At 30.7% G+C, this 25,677-nt stretch overlaps 1 protein-coding gene across 2 annotated transcripts; it reads right to left on the minus strand.

Annotated features, from left to right (window-relative positions):
• Window positions 1-5,956: 5,956 nt before the first annotated feature.
• On the minus strand, window positions 5,957-15,538 carry LOC145333628 (C-type lectin domain family 4 member E-like). Of its 2 annotated transcripts, none has more exons than XM_080178797.1 (12): window positions 15,470-15,538; window positions 15,277-15,312; window positions 14,849-14,986; window positions 13,800-13,892; window positions 11,680-11,744; window positions 11,529-11,619; window positions 9,704-9,748; window positions 9,084-9,209; window positions 8,888-8,986; window positions 7,602-7,672; window positions 6,991-7,087; window positions 5,957-6,365 (listed from the first exon to the last, which is right to left on the minus strand). In XM_080178797.1, the coding sequence occupies exons 1-12, from the start codon at window positions 15,519-15,521 to the stop codon at window positions 6,355-6,357; spliced, it is 924 nt and encodes a 307-aa protein (XP_080034923.1). In that variant the 5' UTR covers window positions 15,522-15,538; the 3' UTR covers window positions 5,957-6,354. The 2 variants fall into 2 exon arrangements, with proteins under 2 accessions (XP_080034923.1, XP_080034922.1); XM_080178796.1 differs by having other exon boundaries at window positions 15,277-15,315.
• Window positions 15,539-25,677: the final 10,139 nt, after the last annotated feature.

A 25,677-nucleotide genomic window follows, 5' to 3' on the forward strand; every position in this document is an offset into this window, starting at 1 on the left:
GTAACAAAGTTATCAACGACTACAGTATTGTTACCAATATCATCAGGAATAACTGCAGCACAACTAACATCATTATCAATATTAGCCACGGCAACACCCGCCGTAGCCAAGTTGTCAACGGCTGCGGCACTAGCAGAACCAAAAGGTTCATCAGCCGCGTTAAAAGCAGAACCAACAGGTTCAATAATAGCATCACAAGCAGCACCAACAGTCGGCTGCGGCTGAACATCTGAGCTTTCTGGTTTTAAAAACCCTATAGCTTCACTTTCCAACTCAAAATTTGAGCAGACAACATACCTACTCTTTGCTAATCCATTAGCACTAACAGCAAAATATCCAGATCCAAACAGGCTGGAGTAAAGCATGGTTTCTCCTACTGAACGTTGAGAGTAGGGAAACATCGATGGGTGCAGGTGCCCTACGAGCAAATCAACCTGCCCATCAACCAAAGTAAAATCTTCAGGTTTCATATCAAACAAAACAGCTGCCTCCACAGGATTTATGGAGCAGATCGCCTCTTTTGGACCAATGAGAGGCACTACCACAGGTTCTAACATGTGATAATTCTTGTGTCGATCAACTAAACATAGCTTGACCGTCGGGAAACATTTAACTTCACCGTCAGCTAGAGAAATTCTTGCTGAACGTCCAGTAAAAGGTAACTGAAGTTTATTAACAAGTGACTGGGTTACCATTGAAGTAGTTAAACCAGTGTCCCACATGGCGTTCACTGGGACCTTCTGGCGATTAATGTCAACGACGTCTAATTGTTGTAACATTAACATTAGGTTCGCCTCAGGGGAAGTATGTACTTCATAGACGGCGGCAGCCATATCAACACTCTCATGCAAAAGGTTGTTATGGGCCTGACCACAATTGTCCACTTTGCAGCCGCCTATTACATCTGCCTTCGGGCAATCCACAGATTTATGCCCTTTTTGCAAACAAATCCAACAGCATCCAGCACTCTCCACAATACTCTTCCTGTCTGACACTGACAGGTCATGAAATTTTGGGCACTTGTAAAGTAAGTGCATCTCACTACAGCCATTAACAAAACATGACTGCTTCATCTTAGATTTACCAGGTTTACCTACGGCGGTAGCGGCTGTCGCAGGGTTACCTTTCTTCTTAGAGGGGGTGTCCATATCAGTCGAACACCTCATTAAAATGGCGCCACGCTGTTCTTCAATAATCTTTAACAGCTTTGGGACGTTTGGGACATCCATCGAGCCCAATGATAAATTGAGCTTATCTTGAAAATCACGTGGCAACTTCTTGGATAACATCTCAAGAAGTATCACGGTCAACCACTGGCTGGTGGTGACCTCATCATCTTCATCATCTTTAGTCAGCTGCTCCAGCTGGCTAACTGCACCACCAAACTCTGCTAAGACTGTCACAATCTGGTTGGAGTCCGATGGTTTAGATTTCTTCTCCCATTGGTTGAAAAGGCAGAGCATCTGACGTGTTTTGGACTTAAAACGTGCGTCAAGGTAGGCCCACTGAGATTCATGCGATTGAATCTGAATTAACTGGAGTCTAAGCTCTTTATTTTTACAAACCTTTTCACTGCTCAACAATAACTGTAAATACGACGGGTCTTGTCCTACAGTAAGCTTTTTAAAAGTGTCTTTAAAACTTACATAGGAAGCTTCCAGGCCGTCGAAAGATGGAAGAAGACGTTCGTCGACACGATTCAGCCAGACGTTTCATCAAAGCAGACAAAGTGTTTATAATTGCATCAGGCAAGGGAAAGTATGGCCCTTTAATAACTTTCACAATCTTCAAACATCGATCATAAAGTTCAGCCTGATGGTTAGGCAAATTATCACCAACAACATCAACAACACTTTGAATGTCACTAAGCTCTTCTATAGCATCAAGAGCGTCTTTCAAGGCACTATAGTCTTTTTGTACAGTAACTATATCAGAATAAATGTCACTAAACTCATCAAGCTCTTGGATTCTCAAACCAAGCTTGCTAAAACCGACCATGATGCTGTCAAATGTCTCGAACTTGTCATGGACAAGGATTGATTCCTTAGTGAGATGTCTAACATTAAGTTCTGAAGTATCACTGACCAACTTCATCACTCTATTTAGCTCACTGGTTAGGGCATCAACGGCTGGACGCAGCCGCTTACTCAATTGTTCACCTTTATTCTTTTTAGGACCCATAATTGTCACTAAAGTTAACTGTACTGATTATGACTATAATAATAATGTGTGGTAAGGTATCACAACCAACACATTCACAAAACTTCACAGAATGTTCTTAGCTGCATCTGTTCTGTCTTGTTTTCATTGTATCGGAATGCAATCCTAGCCGTTCTCGATATCTTAATCTCAAGCCCTCCGAATGACCAACATGTGAATGTTTACGAATGTGTATTTATTACCATGAAAACAGTGAATCTAAAACAAAAATATAAAAATTAATTACATAATATTAATGGTTTATTATTTTTGTAGATCGAGGTTGCGTGATTTCAATTTAATTAAAAATATAAAATTTCTAAAAAACTTTAAATTGGCACGAAACATATTAAATAGCATCAGCAGTTAAATGGTCTATTTGTTGAAAAATTAATGTTTTAAATTTCTTCGTAAAAATATACCATACTACACTTATTATTAAGAATTAAAGATAAATTCTTACCACATTATGATGTCAAACTAAGCAGAAGGCTTATTTGAGATATTCCACACATCAGAGCACATGTATATTAAAGCAATACATTATTTTTATTCACTTAGCTCCTCACGTGGGACTAATCAAAGGAAAAGTGCGCGTTTCTTTTGTCTGTTTACAAGCCACGCGCCGCGCGGAGATAGTTAGGAATGCCGCGTAACACACTCATTCTCTAGGAAATTTGGTGTAAGGAAACAGGGATTAATGGGTTTGAACTTGCCAGGGAATACAAGAAAAACATACCGAAACACCCGGGAAGGTTTTTTAACTATTTTGGGGGAGGGTACAACCACCCTCTCAAGAGAAATGAAAAAAAATCTTAGAGACTTTAACAAATAAAAACATCTAAAGTGCCAATAGAGGCCTCTAGGGGCGTAGCTGCTAGTTACACATAAAATGAATCATTCCATCAAAATTCCAAAAAGGATTTTTCTTTCCTTTCTGAAAACCACTAAATTACAAATACAATACATTTGTCCTTTTTCTGCTTTTAGAGCTTTGCTTCAAAGGATGTTGTTATTCTTGTTAAACATAATATATAAATACTTTGACAAATAAAATGATTTTATCCTGGATCAAAAGTCGTCTTTTCTTGATTCAATTTCAAAATAATATTTAGATTTGAATGATTTTAGAATTTAAAAGGAACAATCAACAAAGATGTTATATATAAGTAATACAACTAATTTTGGATCATGGAAAGAAAACAAAGTCATTCCTAATTAGGACAGAAGTCACTGGAAATTGATCTAAGGAAGGCTACTTATGGTGACTTATGTCCTTTGTCTGACAAATTCTTACATTAGGAAGGCTGCTTATGTCCTTCATCTTGCAAAACATAGCAAATTCTTGCAAAACATAGCAAATTCTTACAAAACAGAGCAAATTCTTGCAATATGGGTCCCAAACTCAAAAACGAATTTTCAGCGCGATCCGACCACCAGTTCTTGAGATACGGTGACCTGGTGTCCTTGGTACCGACTGTAAGATTTGGGAAATGGTTCAAATCCTTAGTAAATAAAGTCCAAAAATATTTTGACACTTAGTCAAATTTTTGAAGAAAAATACCCAGGTGACACCAAGCGTACCTACTGAGAGGACACCAGTGTCAACATATTTTTGGACTTTATTTACTAAGGATTGACATCTGATGAGAGCCTGGTTGATTATATAAAACATGCATTTAGGCAAACTGGATTCTCAGTCACTTCTAGAGTGATTTGTGTTAGTTAAACTCTAAGCTTCCCTGTATACAATAACTAGGACTACAGGGTTTGTTCAAAAAAGGAAGGTTTCCATTTTCATTTTAAAGAGTACTTTTTAAAGTAATAGAAAATCAGCTCCATGGATTATCATACAGCATTCAAATAACCTGTAAATTATATCTTAGCCAAATAGATATTTATCTAGTTTGTCAAATAGGTCCAATAATCTGTCAAAATTTTATAAGACAAACACTTGTAGATTTTGGTTATGTTTGATCCATTTAAGTAATCTATCTAAATGTCATTTTAAAATACCTAAACTTTTTTGTAATTGAAGCTGAAGCTACTTGTAATATTTTTTCAGCATTCAAAGGGCGAATATAGGTTGAATATGATATGGACTCAAAATTTAGGTGGAATTCTATACTTTTAGAATATCTATGCCAAATTAAAAAAATCCTTAAGTAGATATTGCAATTTTAGTTGACAACTTGACATATAATCAGTGAGTTTTCCAACAAAATCGTTTTTTTTTAACCATTATAAGACTTTTTTTCATCAGTTTTCTTAAGTTTAATTGATAATTACATTGGCACGCATCTTATATGATAATTTAAATGTTTAATTTTTAAAATTACTAACTATTTTGTAAAATTTTTTAATTGTTTAAAAATTATGACATCATAGTTTCCTTTGCATATTGAGCAGGATAAATATGAGTTTTAGAATTTATTTACTCTTCAAATATCTAAGATTTAGAATTTATTTTCTCTTAATATATTTACCCTTAGTATATCTAATAAATAACGCAACTTTTAGCAGAAAAATATTCTATTTATAAAATACTTTTTGTAATTAATAGTTCACTCTTTACTTTTTGATATTATTTTTGTCTGTTGTGATGTAATGGTATTTGAATATTTTAAGGAACCCCTCCTCTGACGTCATTAATTGCATGAGATTGCCAGGTTTTTGGCCATAAACGACCTTAGCCAGTGGAATTTCTTTATTTGTTTGATTTATTCATAATGTATATACTTGCATGTTTGAAATAAAATCATATCATATTGAACCTATATTTCTGCCTTTTAAAGCAGAGTATTTGTTTAACATTCCTTTACCATGTAAAACTAATCACAAATATTGTTGAGAAAAAACGTGCAACAATTGCAATTTTCTTGCAGATAATTTTTTTCTTCAAAGAAGGTGTATCAACTTTTTTTTTATAGCTAGCCGGTTCTTTTAGTAAGTAGTAGATGTAAAATTTTTCATAGAATTCAGATATGGAATCGGTTTTTTTGTAGACCTCTTATTTTTCAAGTAATTTAAGTTTAAAAAAAAAATTAAGTCGATTTTAAGGTACTAAAATGCAACAAAAAAAAGAAAGAAAATGGCCATTATGAACAAAAATAGTAAGATCTTTAATTTGACACCTTACTTTTTCAATTCTGTCAGGTAATTATTGAAAAAATCGATTTTTTTAAACCCACGAGAATAAAAACTTTGAACTTATTTTTTTCATTCCCCAGGCATAAGAAATAGGCATTATACAGGGTGTTTTTTTTTAATACTTTCTGGTTGAGTCAGAAAAACGGAAAACGCAGTTTTTTCTGAATCACTGTGTATGCCCATCTTATATATTCATTGTTTTGTCCATCAGTCTGTTACTTGGGGTGCTAGATTGATTCCTAGATTTTTACGTTTTCATGATTTTCTCATCTCCTTTTCAAGATAGAAAGCTAAAATTTTCAAGGATTAATCAATTGTACATTCTACATATTTTCTCAAAGTTTCATTAAGATCTGTCTATTAATTACAGTGCTAGATCGATTCCTAGATTTTTAAGTTTTAAAGATTGTGTGATTTTAAAGGTTTCTTGATTTCCCTATTTTATCAAGTTTCATGTTTATTGTATGAAACTGCTCTATATTAAATTTTTTCCAAATATCCCTTCATCATTTTTGAGCTTTGCTACTTATGGATGTCATCCTTGTTAGCTTTATAAACCCTTTTATTTAGCAACTTTAAAATGTATCAAAAACACAAAAATAATGCTTATACTTTATTGGCCAATAAAAATATATGGATATGTATAATGTGATCACAATATATAAATCATACAACTTAATTACAACTTGACAGAACTAAATTTAAAGTAAATAGCATGTTAAAACTTTTTTGCTTACTACATAGAAAATAATGTGTGGCATAGAAATTCCCCTCAAAATGAAATAGACAATTCCTGGGAGGAATTAGGTACACATCATTGAAAAATTATCATTCGTTGATTATATATAAACCCATCACCTTTTTTTCTGTTTTTTTCTGACATCCAATTGTTTGTTGTCAACAATTTTGAAAACAAACAAAAATGACAAAAGAAATATTAAAAAAAGTTTTTTTCCATAATCATTTCCAGTATCCAGGCCAAGGTCATCTTCTATAGTTCCATAGTTATACTGGAACTGAAAAGAAAAGAGATTAAGCAACATAAGCATTTAATTCTACTATAAAATCATTTCATAGCAATATTAAGAGTAGGAAGAAATTCCATTGGTCATAAACAGGCATAAATAGATAACATGCAAAAAAAAACAGTGAAGGGTTAGAGAAATAGAATGTTTGCTCTCTGTTGGGTGTTACTACAATTCTTCAATTAATCTGGGAGGGAGGAAACTTTATTAGACTTGTCCACAAAGTCTTTAGATAACATTTTCTTATTTGTTGGCTTAACAAGTTTGGGGACTTTTACTGAATTTTAATTTGTCGGTTTTTAAAATGTAATTATTAAATAATCTCGATAATTATAGTCTACAATATCTGCATATTTATCAATGCATTAATAATGCCTTTGCATTATTGAAAGTTTATTATTTAAAATTAAATGACCAAAGATTTATGCCCAGTTCACAAACAACTTTTAGAGGTCGACCAATTTATTCTGTAGGTCAACCTAAACAAGTACAACTAACAAATGCTCTTGTAAAATCGGTCAACCTAAAATTTTCAGACTTCAGTCTTTTGTGAACTAGGCTCAAATAAAACAGGATGTCTGTTTTTAGTGTAAATTTAATGAATTAAATATCTTACTAGGTATCTGGCATATATATGGAAGCTCTAAATTACATGGGACATCATTCCACTCCAATTCTTGATTTCCAGGAAATATAGCATTTTTTGAATATTTCTAAAATTGAAATTAATATTAAATCTAAATGTTTTTAGAAGTAAAGCTACACTATAGATGTTAATGTCTGTCTGTTATTGAAAATTCGTGGCATATTTTTTTTGAAAAGGCAGATAATTGACATATCATAACTTTATATCCAATTCTATTTCTCTCCCTTCCATCCCTCCACATATATTCCCATGAACCATTAATATTTTCTATGGGAGGGTAAAACAGAACCATTTTGATATATAGCTTGTCTTTATCATTACCTTATACATAAAATAGGGTTAAAAAGAATTATTTCACTAGTGACACCATGACATTAAGTGGGTAAAATAGTTTTCCTTGGGATAAACCATACTTTATTCCTAGTGATGAATGACATTATTTTTATAACAGAATAAGATTATAGTACATCTGTTTAGAAATATCTCTCTCTCTTAATTTATATTATAATGTGAAGCTTGTGATTTTGAAAGCTTATTTGTAATCATTCTTGTTTTGCTTTTTATAATTATAGAATACTCACAATGGCACAGTGTTCTATTCCACCAAGGTTATTAGGTTCGCCCTCATTAAAATTGGTATAACCATCTTCCACTAAGATATATAATACACAAGATAATAATTGTTTTATTAAAAAAATTAATCAATAGCTATTTAAACTATTGTCCCATAACTAGGTTTAACTAATTTGTGGGTTGTTTTATGATAAGATAGGTCCGCAAAATATTTCTAAAGCATTAAAAGGACAATCTAAGATTATAATTTTACTAGATAAGATGACATTTTGGTCTTGTACTAAGATACTTCTTAAATATTTAACTTCACAATCACTAAAATCATTAAAGAGGATATTAACCATGAAATAAGGTTTGAAATGCATCTTTTTCTCATATTTTTAAATACATGTTTTTAAACTTTTTTGCCTTGTTCATAAAAATGGACAAATATAGAACACTACAGACCTCCAGCATTTTATATTCCTTTTTTTAAACAGGCTTTTTAATTAAATATTGGAAGGCTTTTGACTTCTAAAGAATACGGTGGGTCAATTTGCAATCTTTTTTGGATTTTCACATTAGTAGACATTGGCAAGGGTTATTTGGCCAATAAAAAACCCTATGAAACTTGAACGATTTTTTAAATCCAAAACAACGAATGCGCGGGGGTATAAAAAGTGCCAACCCCCTGATAAAACCAAATATCTAAATTCCTTCAAACACAATCTTGTTGCATATCAAAATGACTGCATTGAAATGCTGATTATGAATCTGAAAACCGTGTAGAAAAGTATTGCTCCTAGTTCTAATAAGATCTCATTAAGTACCTAAGAACAGCTGATTTAGTCAAAATTGTTTATTTTGGTAGGTTATTTGAAAATCATTTCAGACTGAATCAATATTTTTCAAAACGGTTTCAGATCTATAATCAGCATTTCAATGTGGTCACTTTGATATGCAACATGTCTGTGTTTGAAGGAATTTACATTTTTGGTTTTGTAATGGGGCGGACACATTTTATACCCCCCATGCGCCCGTGGTTTTTAAAATAAAAAAAACTCTTTCAAGTTTCACAGGGTTTAAATTGGCCCAGTAACCCTTGCCAATGTCTACAGTAACAAGCCCTTTTTACTCCACAGGGGGAGCATAGGCCGCTGACAATTTGGCAGTGTTTCTGTAACAATGTGGCTTTTTATGTATATGGGATAGGGTTGTAAGCCCTATGATTGCGGTGTAAAGCGTCCATTTGCCAATGTCTACTAATGTGAAATTCCAAAATCGACCCACCCAACTAAACAATTAAAAAAGTTACTTGGAGTTCCATCAATCCACAAAAAGTTAAAAGCATTGTCAATATCCTGTGCTCCAATGTACCATCCTTCAAGGTTTTCTTCATCAGGAATCAAAAGTGCTAAAAAAGATATATTTGACAAAATTATTTATTTTTTTGTATTTAAATTGTCATAGAATGCTAATAAATGACTCTTAAAATATATTTCAATATTAACCTTTAACAAATGTGTCCTCTTCCTCAGAGTCTAGAATAGCAAGCTGTGAACCTAAGGCCTGACACTTTAGAGCAGCAGCCACCCAGTTCAGTGTGTCTCCATCATCAGAAATCTTATAGCATACTCCTAAAATATGTGAATCAAATTTAATCAGAAGAATTTAGATATTGTGATATATTTTTGTGTCTACTTTTAAGTTTTAAAAGAATGTTATGGTCAAAGGAGCCTATACAATCTAGATAAATCCAGGTATATATTAGAAGGTGCCTAAAAATATTTACTTTATATTTATCTACCACATATAATTTCCCAGTTCTTTAGGAATATTTTTAAAAAGTATGTTCTAAGTTACTATAAAGCTGGTTAATTGATAAAATTTAAGAAAGAATGATCAAATTATGTTCCTCTTTTACTTTTTCAGATTTTATACCATAATAATAAGTTTTTTCAGTAATTAACATAACCACATTGGTAAAGTTTATCTCAATCTTATTGTTTTTTTTTCAATGTATAAAAAATTTTGCACTTTAGTTTGTTTTCATATTTCATGTTTTGATAAATCAGGGTTTTGGAGTTATATGTGCCCCAATCATTATATCAATCAAATCAGGAAATTTTACCTGTTTCAGGGTTTTCTATCCAGCCAATTGGGCATCTTTGAGAAGCTTCATAAAAAGATAATCAAATTTAATATAATTTGATAAAAGTGACAGGATCTCTGTGTGTCTGTCTGCACAAAGGGATTTTGTTAACTGCTAAACTAGTTATCTTATACAATTGAGCTTCTCATATGTTTATAACTATTTTTGAGGATGTCATACCCCCTACCGATTTGAAATTTTTAAGATAAGAAAGATATATTACTATATTGCCTCATTTTAAACATAGCCCTAGCCAACGCTATTTAAAATTATGTATTTGGATTGTCCATTGAATGTAGTTAGTTCTAGGCACCTTAACTGTCCAATTTGGAGCAATATTATAGAGATTTATATGAAATTACTTTTTTTCTAAAATATCTAATTTTATATTTCACCTTTTTGCTGCGTAAAATATGATTTTATGGCAATGATTTGAAATATGTACTATATCTAAAAAAGTATTTAAGCTAGAAAAATTTACAAATTTTTTAGAAAGCTTCATTACTGTTTATTCTACTAGATATAATAATCTAAAAAATCATGATTGTCAAACTGATAATAGGAAAAAAAATAACTAAAAGATACATCTTTAAATTATATTTACATGGCAAAAAATTTAGGGAAAAAAAAATGCATATTTGCTAATCTGAAAATTCAAATTTGCACATTTAACTTGTTCACACTGAACAGTTCGATAAATAGTGCATGAAAACATAAAGAAAGTGTATGAACATTTGGGGAATCTTTTCTTATAAGTAGAATAAAAATTTTTGATAATTAATTTTTTTCAAAACTCTGCAAAATTCAATTATATTTTTAAATTAGATATTTGAAATCTTATTTGTTTTGTATTATTTATATCAAAATCTTCACCAAGTCAGTTGTAACAAATTTAAAGAAAGTTTCTTTAAGATATATAATTGTTTTTGTAACTAAAAGATGTGCAAAAAATTACAGGCATTTCTAAATTGAAATTGAAAATGTTATGCATAACATTTGAACTGCTATGAATTCTAGTTTTTTGAAATATAAAAACAATTCCTGTAATATCTATATTGTTTTTTGAAAAAAGAAAAAAAGCCGTATCACTTAGTCAGCTACAAACCTCCAGTTTTCAGGATGTACTTAAATTTGAGTTAGAGTTAAAATTGGCCTTAAAAATTTATAAAACATTATTTAATATGTTAAAAAATGATGATCTAAATCTTAATTTTGGGGATAATGGTCTTAAAGATGCTCTTTCTGGTAGTGATGATGATTTATTATTTGAGACAAAATATTAGTTTGAAATTTGATAAAAGAGATTGACAAAATTTCCTTTTAATTGACATTTAATTTAACTATAAAGTTTTTTATTCTTAAAAGATTGACAAAAAGGATTTTTGTTACTTTTAAAAATGGGGTTGTTCTTGCCACAAAGATGAGAAGAGCATGAAAAAATGAAAATGAGTGCATTTTTTTATGTAGAGTATTAAATGATCCATTGACTGAGTGGCCAATGGATCATTTGACTGTGGTCAATTTTTCCCAAAATTACGATTTCAGATTATTGCATTTCACAAATTTTCATTTTTGTAGTGTTTGTTAAAGTTGTAGTGTTATATTTAAATCACATTAACTCCTAAAATATAAATTTGACTGACTTATAGTCAGATATTCTTCATCAAACAGGTGAAATGCAGAAACAGTTTTAGCCCTCCTGCACTAATGTAAACTGAGATAATATTAAATGCGACCCCCCCCCCCCTTCACCCTTGATAAATTAATTAAGCCTTTGAAGATATAAGGAGATATTTGCAGCTACCTTTCATTTGACAAACAGCAGCTAGCTTGCGCCCTCTATTACAATTTACATCAGCCCACTTGAGTTTACTTGAGTTTGGCAACTTATACCACTAAAAAAATCATGTATAAGTTTTCTTGCTACATAAGAAAATTTGTAATGACATATTTACCGCAGCACAGTCTTCACCACCCTTGTAATTATTTGGTTCCCTTCTATACCAATCAGTAAAAGTCACTAAATTGTAATATTAATTAATAAATGGGAAGATTTTTTATAATAAAATAGAACTCATGGGATAAAGTAGAATAGTAATTGAATGCCACCCTATCCCCTCCATTTGTTCTATCTCATTTCTGCATGTAATAGGATAACTTTAAAATTGAAAATTGTGTTTTTCTAAAATGTATCCTTGGCTTATTAAAATTTCATAAAAATCTGCTGCTGTTTTCCTGCCCACCGCCAACTGCTCAAATTATGTTTTGATATTTTTAAAATAAAATTTACATTAACCCAATAGTGCCAAGCGCCACTTTTATGGGCCGATCAAGCTAAAAATCTCAGGGAAGCTTTATAATGGTAAAAACAGAAAACATATTTTTTTGTTTTGCTCTAGTGGCGTGCACAGGAAAATTGCAAAAAAACCCCGTTCGGCATGGCAATAAATGCACAACGGGCATTTTGACCCATTTTGGGCAGTTACCCCGGCATTAGACCTGGTTTTGAAGTAAAACCCGTTTTTTTCGACAAAAAAATGAAAAATGTAATTTTTGAACGCCCAAAGTGAGATGAACACTTTTTAGAACTTTGATACGATCTGTAATTGAAAACTACACAACCTCATGTAATCAATAGAGCTAAAAGTAATATTCGAAGCGATTTATATCCAATTTAGTGTTTCGGCTAAAGGTGCTGCCGTTTTCGGTTAAAAAACCGGTTTCTTGAAGTTTTAAAACACACACACTACAAAAAAAGAACATATAAAAATTGGGTAATACATATCAGAAAAGGAGCATAAAAATATTGGAAGACACATATAGAGATTACTAGGGTATACTGATTCGGGTGGCTCAAGAATAATAAATCATAAAAAAAATATTTAATGGTTGAAAAGTTAAAACCGGGTAATAAAACCAAAACTGAGCAGGGTTTTAAAACTGTCGGGCATCTATGGCCATGCCGAACCGGGTCATAATAGGGCGTAAAAAAACAATAAAAAAAATCATATAAAAAATAATAATTTGAATAAAACAAATTCACAAATAGATGTACTTGTCAATAAACATTAGATTTCACGAAAAAAATCAGTGACTTTACTATAAAAACAAAAAAGTTAGAAGGGGTATTTTCAATTCACCAAAATTTTCGTTGTTTTCAAATTTTGTTGAGCTATACCGGCAAACGGAAGTAAGCAAAACTGCCTGCTCCAGGGGGAAATGAAAACCAGGGTAGTACAGGGGGGATTCATACTGAGAATGATGCAATTTGAAGACTGGAAACCGTTTTTTTAAACATTTTCTAGAACCTGGTGGAACCGGGTTTTAATACCCGGTTCGTCACTAATGGGTTAAGATAAGCATTTTTAAAAAAAATAGTTATCTAAAAAATAAGGAAATTTTAGCAGTTTCATATTTTTAAGTAAAAAAAGAAATGGGTATTAACCCTAGCCTACCTAGCTGCAGCGCTTGGCGCCTAGCCTACTTAGTTGCAGTGCTCAGCCCCCTAGCCTATAACCTAACTTAAACTAATTATCTTTCTCAGCCAGAGTCATAGTTTTGTCAGGGAGCAAGGGGTAACAAAATTTTCAAAATTAAAAAAAAATCTGAAAGGATAAAGGCAACAAAAGTTGTTAAATAAAAAGAAAGCAATTAATGACTTTGACTCATGTATGGGCGAAATTTATTTATTAGGGGACATGACATGCACATAATTCTTTTAAACTGTTGGCAAAAATGATTCCAACTTTAAAGGATTATGAAATATGCAAAATCAATTTTTTAGATGAATTTAATATTAGTCTTTACTATCCATCAGTTTATATGTTTGTTTGATTAACTTTCTGTCTGTTTTTCTATCTATGTGTATTTCTTCATTTATTTGTATTTTTTCATAAGTGTTAGTAAAAGATTGACTTTTGCACCGCCCCCACACCCCTCCTTACCCAATAGATTAAGAATTTGCAGAGAGCCTTTTATTTATGGTTAACAGTCTGACCCTCTTCTCTACCTTACTATGAGGTAACAAAATACTAAATTCCAACATAACTTATGGATTAATAAAAATAATATTTACCTGGAGATCCATCTTCCCATACCCAGGAACCTTCCCTCAAAATGTCGTTAGCTCCCATCCAGAAACCAGTTTCTTTTCTGTTTTCTAATAATCCTGAATTTCAATAAAATAAATATAAACTATTAAAGATATAATGTAAAACAAATGTACAAGGACACAGAGGAAAAACTTACTAAGGAGATATCTTTTCAGTAAAACTCTATTGGATATTTTATTACGTAAGCATGGTTTTTAATATAATGGTAATTCCAGTTTTTTTTACAAATTAAAGAAGTTATAGAATGATTGTTATTTATTATAAAATATTTAGTAAAATAGACATGGTTTTCTGCTTGGAAATTTTAGTTTGAAGGATTATGAGGCCAAATTGACCATCTAGATCTACTGTAGCTATTCAAATTATGATTCTAAAACTTGAAATTTTATTTATATTGGACTGTCTGAAAGAAAAGAAAATTACTTTAAAAATTCTAAGCAAAACCAATAAATATATTAATTCAACTTTGATTTTATTCCTAAAACTATTTTCTTCTGTTCAATTTTATTTGTATTCTATATTTACAGCATAGCCCTTTGAAAATTTAACCTGAAACCAGTCATTTTTATTATTACAAATTGTTGTCTTATTTTGTTTACAGACAATGCACAATATTTTTAAAATGCCATGATTTTCCTATTTTTTATCAAAATACAAATATTTTCCCCTAAACAACATCTGAACAAGGCAATTTAATAAATGTTGCGTCATTTTGCCCCTCTAATTAAATTTTAGAAATAATTTGCTTAGTCTGGTTTTAGTATCAAAGAAAAAAAATATCTCTTGCAATATAGTAGTACTTTTTCAATTATATGTACTTCCAGCTAATAAGCTCTTTTTTACACAAAAACTCTTTAGTTTTTTTTTATATATGTAATATAGATTTTGGCTCTAATACTAAGATGAGAAATCAAATATAAACACAAAAGTATAACATTTCTGGGCAAAATTTTTATGATTTTTCAATAATTTATGATGGCTGTGCCATGTTTGATTTAAAAACTTGAATCACCTTTAACAAATTCATTTTCCTGTGCTGAATCAATCTTAGCAAGTCCACCTGTACCTCCATCATTGTTTACTTCCGACTTACAGTTGTCCTTTGCAGAATACCAATTACCTTGTTTCTTTAAAACTTTATAACAATAGCCTAAAAAATAAATAATTCTCAAAGAATATGTTACTCAAAATATAATAATAGAATAAAATAAAAAGTTTTAAATACAGCCAGAGATGAGCATGATCAACCTGTCTAAATTTTTCACATAATACCAAGGAAATTCTAGCTTTTTGGTTAATTTCAAGACTCTTGAGTTAACATTGAAAATTTCAACTCTTGGGGGATAAATTTATTTTGACAAGATTTAAGTGCCTGTAGGAGGTAAATGGGGGAGGGGGGGGTTGGAATTCCCCATCGAAGTCTTGATTAGATAGATTTACCTGAATCTGGATTCTTAGTCCAACCAAGTGGACATCCTGCTAAAAAAAATAATTTGAATTTAGAATATAGACAGATATCAATAATATTGTTACATTATAACAACCTTAATTATATTGCAGAGAAAAAGAAAAAGAAATATTTTTTTGTGAACATAATTAACAATGTTAACATTTTAAGAAAAAATAAATTTACCTTGCACAGAACCAATTATCAGAAAGTTTGCAATGAGAATCAACCAATGCATCTTTAAACAAAATGATCCTTAAAAGCAAAGCTTTAAAATCAAGAGTGGTGTCAGAAGTTAATAAGCAGAATAATAATTTTTGATTCTGAACAAAATTGTATAAAAAGTTGTTAAATAGCCAGAGTACAGGATTCTGTTTCAGGACATTTTAACATATATTTTTCAGACTTCATTTTAGAGGTGCTTTGCTTACAATACTAGAACTTGGTTTTTAGGAATAATTTTTCCAAAAATCAGATGTATAGGATAAATATATCATACAAGAAATTGTTATACAAAGTTATATTGGACTTTTCTGGTAGAGCTAGAGAGCTAAACAATGTGTATGTTTCCTGTTTGATAATGAAGCTAGAAGAATAATTTTTTCAAATATGTTTAACTTCATGTAAATTTTATATTAGAATATCAAAACATAAATTTTTCTGGTGGCAGCTGTAGTTGGAAACTATTGCAAAATATCGGAAAAAATGAACTTTTAATATATTGTGTAGATATGTTAGAAAAGCCTAATCTTAGAATTTAAAGTTTCTAAATAAAAAAATGGTGGTCAAATGAGCCTTTTAAAGATATCTGTAGACATGGAGGATTAGGACCTGCAGGATTATACCTGGGACCAGAGATTAACTTAAACACCTTTATTTCATATGAGGATGTACTAGTGTAGGTTAATTTTGGTTAGGATATTTTAGTATTTTAAAGTAACATAAAGTGCTTTGTTATGGTCAAAATAATATTTATGCTCTTCACCTGGATGGCCCTGCCAGGTTTGCTGGTCCCTGCCAGAATGGAATTATTAAAAAAAATTGAAATCAATAGGACAATGCTAAAATGCCTAAATTATTGATAAGTGCTCTTTTTTTTTATTTTTTTTTTTGGGGGGGGAATACCAGTTTCTGATAAATGAAAGTGGATTTTTGCAAAATTTAAATATTGCATGACACAACATGGAACTTCCCAAAACTGTAAGAATGATCTGATTTTTTTTGGCAAAAAAGACTGTATGCAATGCAGTGCTCAGGAAACTGATCAAAATTTGTATTAAATACTGGGATAAAAAGGATAAAAATACAAGAATTTATAGATAAGTCAGATGAATTGTCTGCATATGCATAATCACATAATCACATAATATATAGTTTAAATGAACATAATAACCCAGAATAGGAATATTTTTTTTGTATTATGAAAATTATACAAAACATACAAAAGTATTATTTTTTTGTAATTTTGTACAGTCCTTTTTTTTGCCCCTATTTTTTTCTCGTACATGTTGTATCAATTTTGTCTACAATAATACTTTTATGTTTTTTTTATTACCATATTGCTGATTTTATATCTTGTATTCATATTTTGTACAATATTATTAATTTCAACAATTTGACAGAGTCCAAACATTTTATACTTTACTGAATATTTCAATATGTGTACTAAAGTGACAAAAATGATTAGATTATAATTTTGATTTAAAAGAGATTCTTTTTTTATACAACAGTATAAAATTTTGGAAATTTAGAACTTTGCCTAAAAATGAACTTAGTATTTAATGTAAAATTTTTTTGTATTATAGTATTCCTTTAAAAAATGTTTTCAAAATATCCAATTTTGTAGACTCTAATAAATTTTTAGAAATGTATACAATTGAACAACAAAAAATATACAATAACATAAATTTTGATAAGTTCCAGAAATGAGGACTGAAAATATTAATAAATTGTCTATTTCTACAATTTAAATTTTTTTCTGAGTACAATATTTTGGGACTCTCAAAATCAAAAAGCCTAACAATATTATATAAATGGATTATTATTTGGTTGATTTTACACCAGATTATCATGTACTTTAATTAAGTGAAACTTATAGCTGGCTAAAAGAACAAACACCCTTATCTACCCCCATTACCCCATCCCTGGAAGAGCAAACTAAGAAATTAATTATACTCATGTTAGTGAACCAACCATAGAAAATTCAATAATAGTCCACAAAGTTGTTAAGCCAACAATCAATACTAAGACTTTGGGGACTAAAAATCAGTCCAATGTCCCCTCCCTCCCTGTTTATGGAATTGTGGCGAGCTGTCTTTCATTCCCTTTCCATTGCACATTTAAAATGGATTTTAACAAATTTCTACTTTATATAGTTAAAATTTTTGTTGCTAGGTGTCTCATACTTTTCAGAAAAATGTAAAAAGTATGGAAAATTTGTAGGATCTAAAATATTATACCATTACTATGCTATTTTTTTACAAGGGTACAAGAAATTTTTGTAGTACAAGAGAAATATATTAAATACAAAAAAACATTTTTCAGCAGTGATTGGGTTGGTTAGAAAATAATTAAAATTAGTACGAGTTGCACAAAATGTATACGATAAATTAAAAAGGAGAAAAATTAGAACCCCTTGGACATTTCATATGAGGTTTCAAAAATTGGAATGAATTGATGAAATGCAAATTTTCAAAACTGAAAAAAATATTTCTAAGAGGATATTACAAAAATACAATAAGCATGAAACAAAAATATCTTTTATATCCACAAATTATAACCTGATTATTTTTGTTACTTTAGTGTACATATTAAAATATTCAGTAAAGTAAAAAAATTTTGCACTCTAAATTTGTAACATTGATACTATTGTACATAATATGAATACAATATATACAATCAGCTAAATGGTATTAGTATGAAAATAAAAAAAAGTGTACAAAATATACAAAAATAAATATGATTTTAAATTAAAAAGGTTGAAATTTTGACTAAATAACTTTGAATGCAGCTTGCTCCCAAATGGCATTGTGATTAAGCAATGATTTAGTTTCATTAAAAGGAAACACCGTATAATGTAAAACATATTTAAAGTTGAATTAAATTATTTAAGTATTTTAAAGATAATTATACAAACCAATATAGTTTGTAAAAAAGAATCAATTCTAAAAAAGAAAATATAACCAATTGGTTAATGGGAGTATCCGGTTTATTCATATTTTTACAGGTTAGGTAAATATTAATGATTGCCCCGCAGGGTTTTCTTTCAATGATATGGTTAAACTAATATAATAAATAATAAGGCTTACCTTCAAGCTGATTTAACCAGTAGAAACTGATAAATTTTCAATATTTGCAGTTCATATTTATTAGGACATACAAGTGTTTTGAAAAAATAATTATGTTTGGCAGAAAAATTCAAAATAAAAATCACAAAACCTTTCCTTTAACCTATAAATAGTTTTTTAGAATATTGGGCATTAGCTCCAATCATAGGTTTAATACTTTGAAAATATTATTATATTGTTGAAACAGTAAAAAGACATTGAAGTCTATTTGGGTTGCCCCTATAAAATTTATATTCACAGTTTACAATCAGAAATAAAATAAATGTGTGTGTGTATCCTATCAGGGATATAAATGGATAAGACAATGTTTAGGTTAAGTTAGGTTAGGTGATTGCCCCTCTGGGTTAGGCAATTGGCCCCACAAGTTAGAGCCCCTTGCAGGGGCCAGAAATAGAAGAAAATAGGAAAAATATTTTTAAAAACTGTTTGACATAGTAAATTAAGGGTGTGATCCCTATATCCTTAAAACTACAAATAAAAACTGTACTACTCAAACCATAAAAATGAAAATCAAGAAAGCTCAACCTTGGAACAATAAATACTTGTAAAACTTAAACAGATTTTGTAAAATATATTTATTAGCACAAAATAAACTAATATTTTACACTTATCCTTTAATCATTTAATAATTCTCAATCTATGCATATTTTCCAGAATAATAAATCATCTGAACGGAAGATTCAGGTTGAATAAAGTATTTTGTGTTAAGTCCTCTACCATACATCCAGTAATCACATGAATCCTTATAATACAAATATTTCATATAAACTTTAAGATATTTTTGGTATTGTATATTAATTTTACACTTTCTCTTTTTGGTCTGTCTGTAATGCTTCAAAAACTAATTTTAATTTGTATAAAAGTTTTGTGATTTATTTTATCAGTTTATATTTTATGACACCGCTCTACAGTCCTTTTTCCTAATGTCCATCAATAATGTTTGAGCTTGGCTACTTGTATGTTGTCATCCTTGTTTCTTGGTGCGTAGTAAAGTGATATCACCTATTTTTTCATTAATCATAATTATTTGTTATGAAAGTTAAGTTTAAAAATTTTTACCTTTTAATGAATGTTTCATCATATATTCTTTTTTTTCCAGATCCAATTGATGAACAATATTTTTTACTTAAAATATATTTCAAAATGATAAAGTAGTTTTTCTCCTTTTATATTGGGTTGAGGAAGGTTTTATTTCTAAATGTAGGTTATTAAAATGAAATCCCTTTTCATGACAATAGATAACCCACTTCCCTTTAACTGACACCTTCTCATACCCCGCCCACACCCCCATTCTATATGATACTAAAGGTGGCGTTCTAAAATTATCTCGCTATTGGCTAGATTGAATATTAATCTTTTTCTTCCATTGTCCAATCCCTGAATATCAACCCAACTACAAAAAAAGTTACTACACATAAAGATTACTACGACTTTAGAATGTAATTATAAGAGAAGAAGTATAGTGTGAACCCCTTTTTCGTAAATCTGACGGAGGAACTCCTCCAGCTGACAAAAAACCTTAAAATTTTTAACTTCATATTAAGGAATTCAACAATTCATAGCTAACTTATTAAAGGATTTGTAATATGCTTTACACTATACTAGAAAATAAATTTTAACACAATATAATTTACATGAGAAAAGCTTTATCTTAAGAAATGCGACTATTTACAGCTGACTCTTTATATGAACAAAATGAAAAAATTATGCCCTTTCCTCTTACCCATATGTGTACAGTGTATACACAGTACTATGCTAGGTCCTGTTGAAAACGTAACGAACCTACTGTTGCACTATGTTCCATCGAGTGACAAAAAATCGTTTTTTTACATTTTGGAAAATACAATTTTAAACAATTGATTAGTAATATAGCCGAAAGGATTAGCTTTTACTATGAAAAATAAGAATTTTATGTGCAATTATACCAGAGGTATCGAATTAAGTTCCTTTTCATCATTGTAAACAACTATTTTTAAGGTCAACTAAACTACATTTCAAATCATCGTGGACCCTTTCATTTTAAAGCTATTTTTAAGTATTATATATTTTTGGAATCAGTATGTAATAATTTATACGTTTAGCCTTTAAAAGAGGTCAAATCTCCATTTTTTGTTGTAATTGTAGATGGTTTTCTTAGCATACCCGATTTCTGTAAAATAGACAATTTTCTTCTAATGAAAATTTTACGTTTGGTTCCAGATCTTTTAAGACCAAAAAAGTCCAAGCAAATCCTCTTACATGGTGATATTAGATGTATGTATAATATCAGAGAACTTCACCCTGTGTATGCGAAGGTATGCGAAGTTTGTTTTTTTAAGCCCTAAAGATACTGGGTCTATCAAAAAATAACATTTTTTTAAGATATAAAAGTAATTTATTTTTCTACTTATTTCCAACACATATTCAATCAAACTAAAAGTAGAGAAAAGTTTTAAATAAAGATAATCCCTAAATGTCTAGGCTCTTATGTGAACCATTTTATCTTTTTATTGGGGGGGGGGAGAGGGGGGGGGGAACTCCCCACTTACATCCACATCTGAACCCATTAAAGCTAGAAGTTAAAAAAATTTTATGTGGTTTCCTAGTTCAAATATATATTCTTATTTAATTCGTTAGCATTATTTACTCCCTTCACCCTTTTATTAAGCAACTTTTTACCAAAGGTGCTTTCTTACTTATTAAAAAACGACATGTAGAATTTGTATTATTTAAGATAGAAAATGCTTCCTTTCAAGTAAATTAGACAATGGCCGAGAAATTAATGTACATTCCCAATGCTAATACACAAAATTGCCCCTTCTTTGAATTACAATTAGTGATTGAAACGTTTGGACACTCAACTAATAAACCAACCAATCAAAATTCAATAAAATTGTTATGCCTACAAAGAAGAAAATGCTATTTTGTGAATTTGGGGACTATTATAATTAACAGCCCATTGTTCCCTCCCTCCCTACATATACACACAGAAAATAAATAAGAAATAGGCTCATCTGTATGTAAACTTTAGATTAGAAATCTCAAAAAATAAATTTTGGCGGCGGCGATCGGCGGTAAAACGGCGGCAGATTTTCATATAATTTCAGTAGGTCATACATACTTGTTAAAAAAGCTTATGTTTAAAATTTGAAGTCTATAGGTAAAAAATTGCGGTCTCAAGAGCTGTTTAAAGATTTCTGAGGGATCAGGACCTGCAGGATCATACCTGGACCCTGAAATTGACTTAAACACTTAAATTTCATATTGGTATGTATTAGTATAGGATATTTTAGTATTTGGTAACTTAAAATGCTTAGTTTAAGGCAAACAAAATATTTTTGCTCTTTACCTGAATGACTCTGCCAGGTTTGCTGGCATCCTGTGCCAGCTAGGATGGAGATATTTAAAATTTCGCTATTACATTGAAAGATATATGGATACTTATTGTTATTTAAATAAAATTTTGTCAAAATTTTAAAATATACACTCTCTATGATTTTTTGTCATTTTTTGGCTTTTCTGGAACACAGTGTGTTGTATTTGCTATTTGTTGTTATTTTATTCTTATTTCATTTTTTTCGAGGTAAACATGAAACAAACTATGAATTTATGTATTTTAAATGTTTATAATAGATAAGAATTACGAATTAAGATTATAAACCATGTACATTTGAAGTCTGAGATATTAAAGCTAATCACAAACGGTTTATTAGGGACCCCTTAAAAATAAGGGTATCTTTAGCCTTACTTTAGTTTAGGGGAGATAGTCTACCCTTAAATTTAGTAATGTCAAGCTTAGGTAAAGATTTTGATAGGAATACTTTAACCTTACATAAACCTATCATATCAATACAAGGTACCCCCCACATCTACCCTTTTCAAACGATTCCCCCCCAATAAATAGCCGCCATAACACTCACCACTCCCCTCCTCCCCCCGTCCCTTAGTGTTCTTTCAATTGGGGTTATATAAGAAAATTTTCATTAGCAAAGTTTCATTAGACTTAGAGGCGTTAAAAGTTATCATGAATGAGGCTGTATATTCTATTTTAAGTTTTCTACATTTTTTCCCTTAATCTTAATCTTGTTTTTAATACTTTAGAGATTTTTTAGCTGATTAATAAAAACTCTTCCTATCTTTTAAGTAAAAGATTTAGGAATCCCTATCATAAACCCCTCTCCCTTTATGATGCCCCAGCCTTATAAATCCTCCCTTTTCATATAATTCTCCACCTAGGGTTACCTAAGGGTGTCGTTAATTTATTAAAAAAAATAATGAATAAAATTGTTTCTTAGCTTAACAATTTGATATATTTTTTTAACAAAAAATTTTGTGGATTAAATTAAACTTTAATACAATAGAAAAAAATCTTATAGAATCATATAGAACTAAAAGCATACTCTTTGTAATAAGTTTTAAATATAACTCTTTGTAGAATTTAATTTTCACATCGCCATAGTTGTTACTTCAATTTAACAAAAAAGGATCAAAGATTCAGCACTTTTTCCATTTCAAATATTTGATTATGAGTCATGTGATTTATCTATATTTCATGTAGTGCCTGTATACCAAGCAAAGAAATCACTCTGTACAAAAAAAAATTTAAAATCTTTCTTTATAAATCTTACATCTTTAAAGTTTAGAGAAGTAGCCGCAATTATGTATAACAAATATAGGATGTATGTCTGTGTGTGCGTGGGAATTGAATAGAAACTTCATTTGAAACTAATTAAGGCCATAACATTTTTTTTAATTCAAGCTAAAAGAACAATTTGCTGCTTTGAAAAATAACCAAAAAAATAATAAGGAAGTACAGCCGTACTACAGTATAATTAACCAATAGATATAATAGAACTAGATGGTCAATCGGGATCCATAATTTGTGAGACTTAACCCTTAACAGTTGGGCACCGTGCCGCACCTTTATCAGTAGTTCAATGCCCCCCCCCCCCCCATTATCTCAGCTCCTATTAAAGCTAGAGGGCTAAAAAAAATTGTGCAAGTCCCCTGTTTGATAATGAATTTCCGACTTTAAGTGAGTGAGAGTCAATTTTTGCTTCCTCCACACTTTTATTCAACAACCTTTGTTTTTACGTCCTTTTTTACTTAAGGGGGGGGATCACCAAAAAAACATAAAAAAAAAACTTGGGACAAAATACAACTTTTTGGGAGATATATTTTTCATCCCCTCCATTTTATTTTATTTGGGGGAGGGGTTCCTGAACCCCATAAAACATCCCCCCAAACCTGTAGTAGTACATCCTCATCCTTATACTAAAGTAACAGGATGTTTGTGTGTCTGTCTGTGTGTCTGTACCAAAGGATCTCGCTAACCGCTGAACCAATTGGGTTCTCCTTAACAAGGTAGCTTCTCATAGGTCCCGGGAAGGTTTATAACTATTTTCTTGGGGGGTGGGACACCCCAAACGCCCCCAAAAATGAAAAATACCCCCCCCCCCCAATTTTTTTTTTTTTTTAATTTTTTAACTAAAATTAAAAATGATGATGTGAGGCACCCGGCACGCCCCCCCCCTAAAAAAAAAAAATTTTCTACCCCACAAAATTTTTTTTTACTTTTTCTTATAAAATCTAAAATAAGAAATTGGGTTATCAAATTTGACTCCCCCTCCTCAAGTGCCCCTAGAGTAGATATACCACACTTTTCTGGGATCTTGCCAGATCAAGTATCAACTGTGGGGAATACCAAAGGATGACTCCATGCAAAATTTGAGCCGGATCCGGCCAAAACCGGCCGGAATTTTTATAAAAAACCGTTTTTTTCCGGTTTTTAGGAGGTATCTGTAAATCAAGCCCCCTCCTGGGTACGCCCCAATGATGATTTTTGCTTTAAGGTCTGATCTGAATTTCTCAACACTGGATATGACCCATAGAGTTGAAAAAATGGTTAAAATCCGGTCTTTTGACCGGTTTCGGCCATTTCCGGCCCCAAAAAAAAATCAAAATTTCATCTAAAATAAAAAAAAAATGCTTTAAATTACATTTTTCATTAATAAATTTCCAAAAACCAAAAACCCTAGGTAATGAAGATAATTTTAGCAACTTAAAATGTGAAAAAAGGTTGAAAATTGACAATCTTGTGTCAATTTGAAAAATGTTGGTAAATCTTAAAAATTTGACGGATTTATACATACATTAGAATTTAGGTTGACTATGGTGTTTAAGACACGCCATATCCAATAAAATTGCAATGAGAAGGTCTAAATGTTTTTCTGAACCAAAATTCTACATACCCTGGCGGTTCCAGGGATATATCATTAAGGCCGTACGGCTGGCCAGAAAGCTTTTAACAGGTGGCCGACTAAAAGCCGGATTTGATAGTTATCAACCATAAAAAATAGCGATTTTCGTTTTTTTGGCCAAAACTCATGCAGGGAGTTGTTTTTTGGGATTGACACACAAAAGCAAGTTTGTACAACTTTTTGGGGCGGACATTTCTTTACTTACGCATTATCCGCCACGGGTGAACCGTTTGGCCGATACGCACCGCAAAAGGCACGATTTTTGACGATTTTGCCGTTCACGAGGTTTTAACGACCATTTTTGAGGGGAAGGAGTCATCCAATCAATGTAACTCTAAAATACTTTTCATTTGCAAATTAAATTGGCTACATTTCATGTGAAGTAAATTTTTTTGTGCGTCTAACCGTTTTTGTTCCAGTTGAAATTTAAAAATTATTACTTTTTAATTATAATTATTTTTTTCTTGTAATTTTAAAACTAATCAAACACTAATTGTTAGTACATCATAATTTTGATAATTAATTGCACATTTCAATCACTGATATTTACTACTTAAAGGGCGAATATAGGTTGAATATAATATGGGCTCAAAAAAACCGTGCAATTCCATAGATTATAAGTAACTTTAAGATATTGACATATCCAAATGTATAAGTCTGTTATAGCTTAAAACCTGAACATTCTCAGGATAAATTTATGTAATAAGTGTAGTTCCCTAAGAACTCCAAACACCCTAGCATCACACAAGGCTTCGGTTTAAGGTTGAATTAAAAAGCTTTCGTTAAATGATAGTCGTAATAAAAGTGG

This window comes from Acartia tonsa, chromosome 12 (genome assembly GCF_053477335.1).
Source record: "Acartia tonsa isolate MP-2025a chromosome 12, ASM5347733v1, whole genome shotgun sequence".
Classification (NCBI taxonomy): domain Eukaryota; kingdom Metazoa; phylum Arthropoda; class Copepoda; order Calanoida; family Acartiidae; genus Acartia; species Acartia tonsa.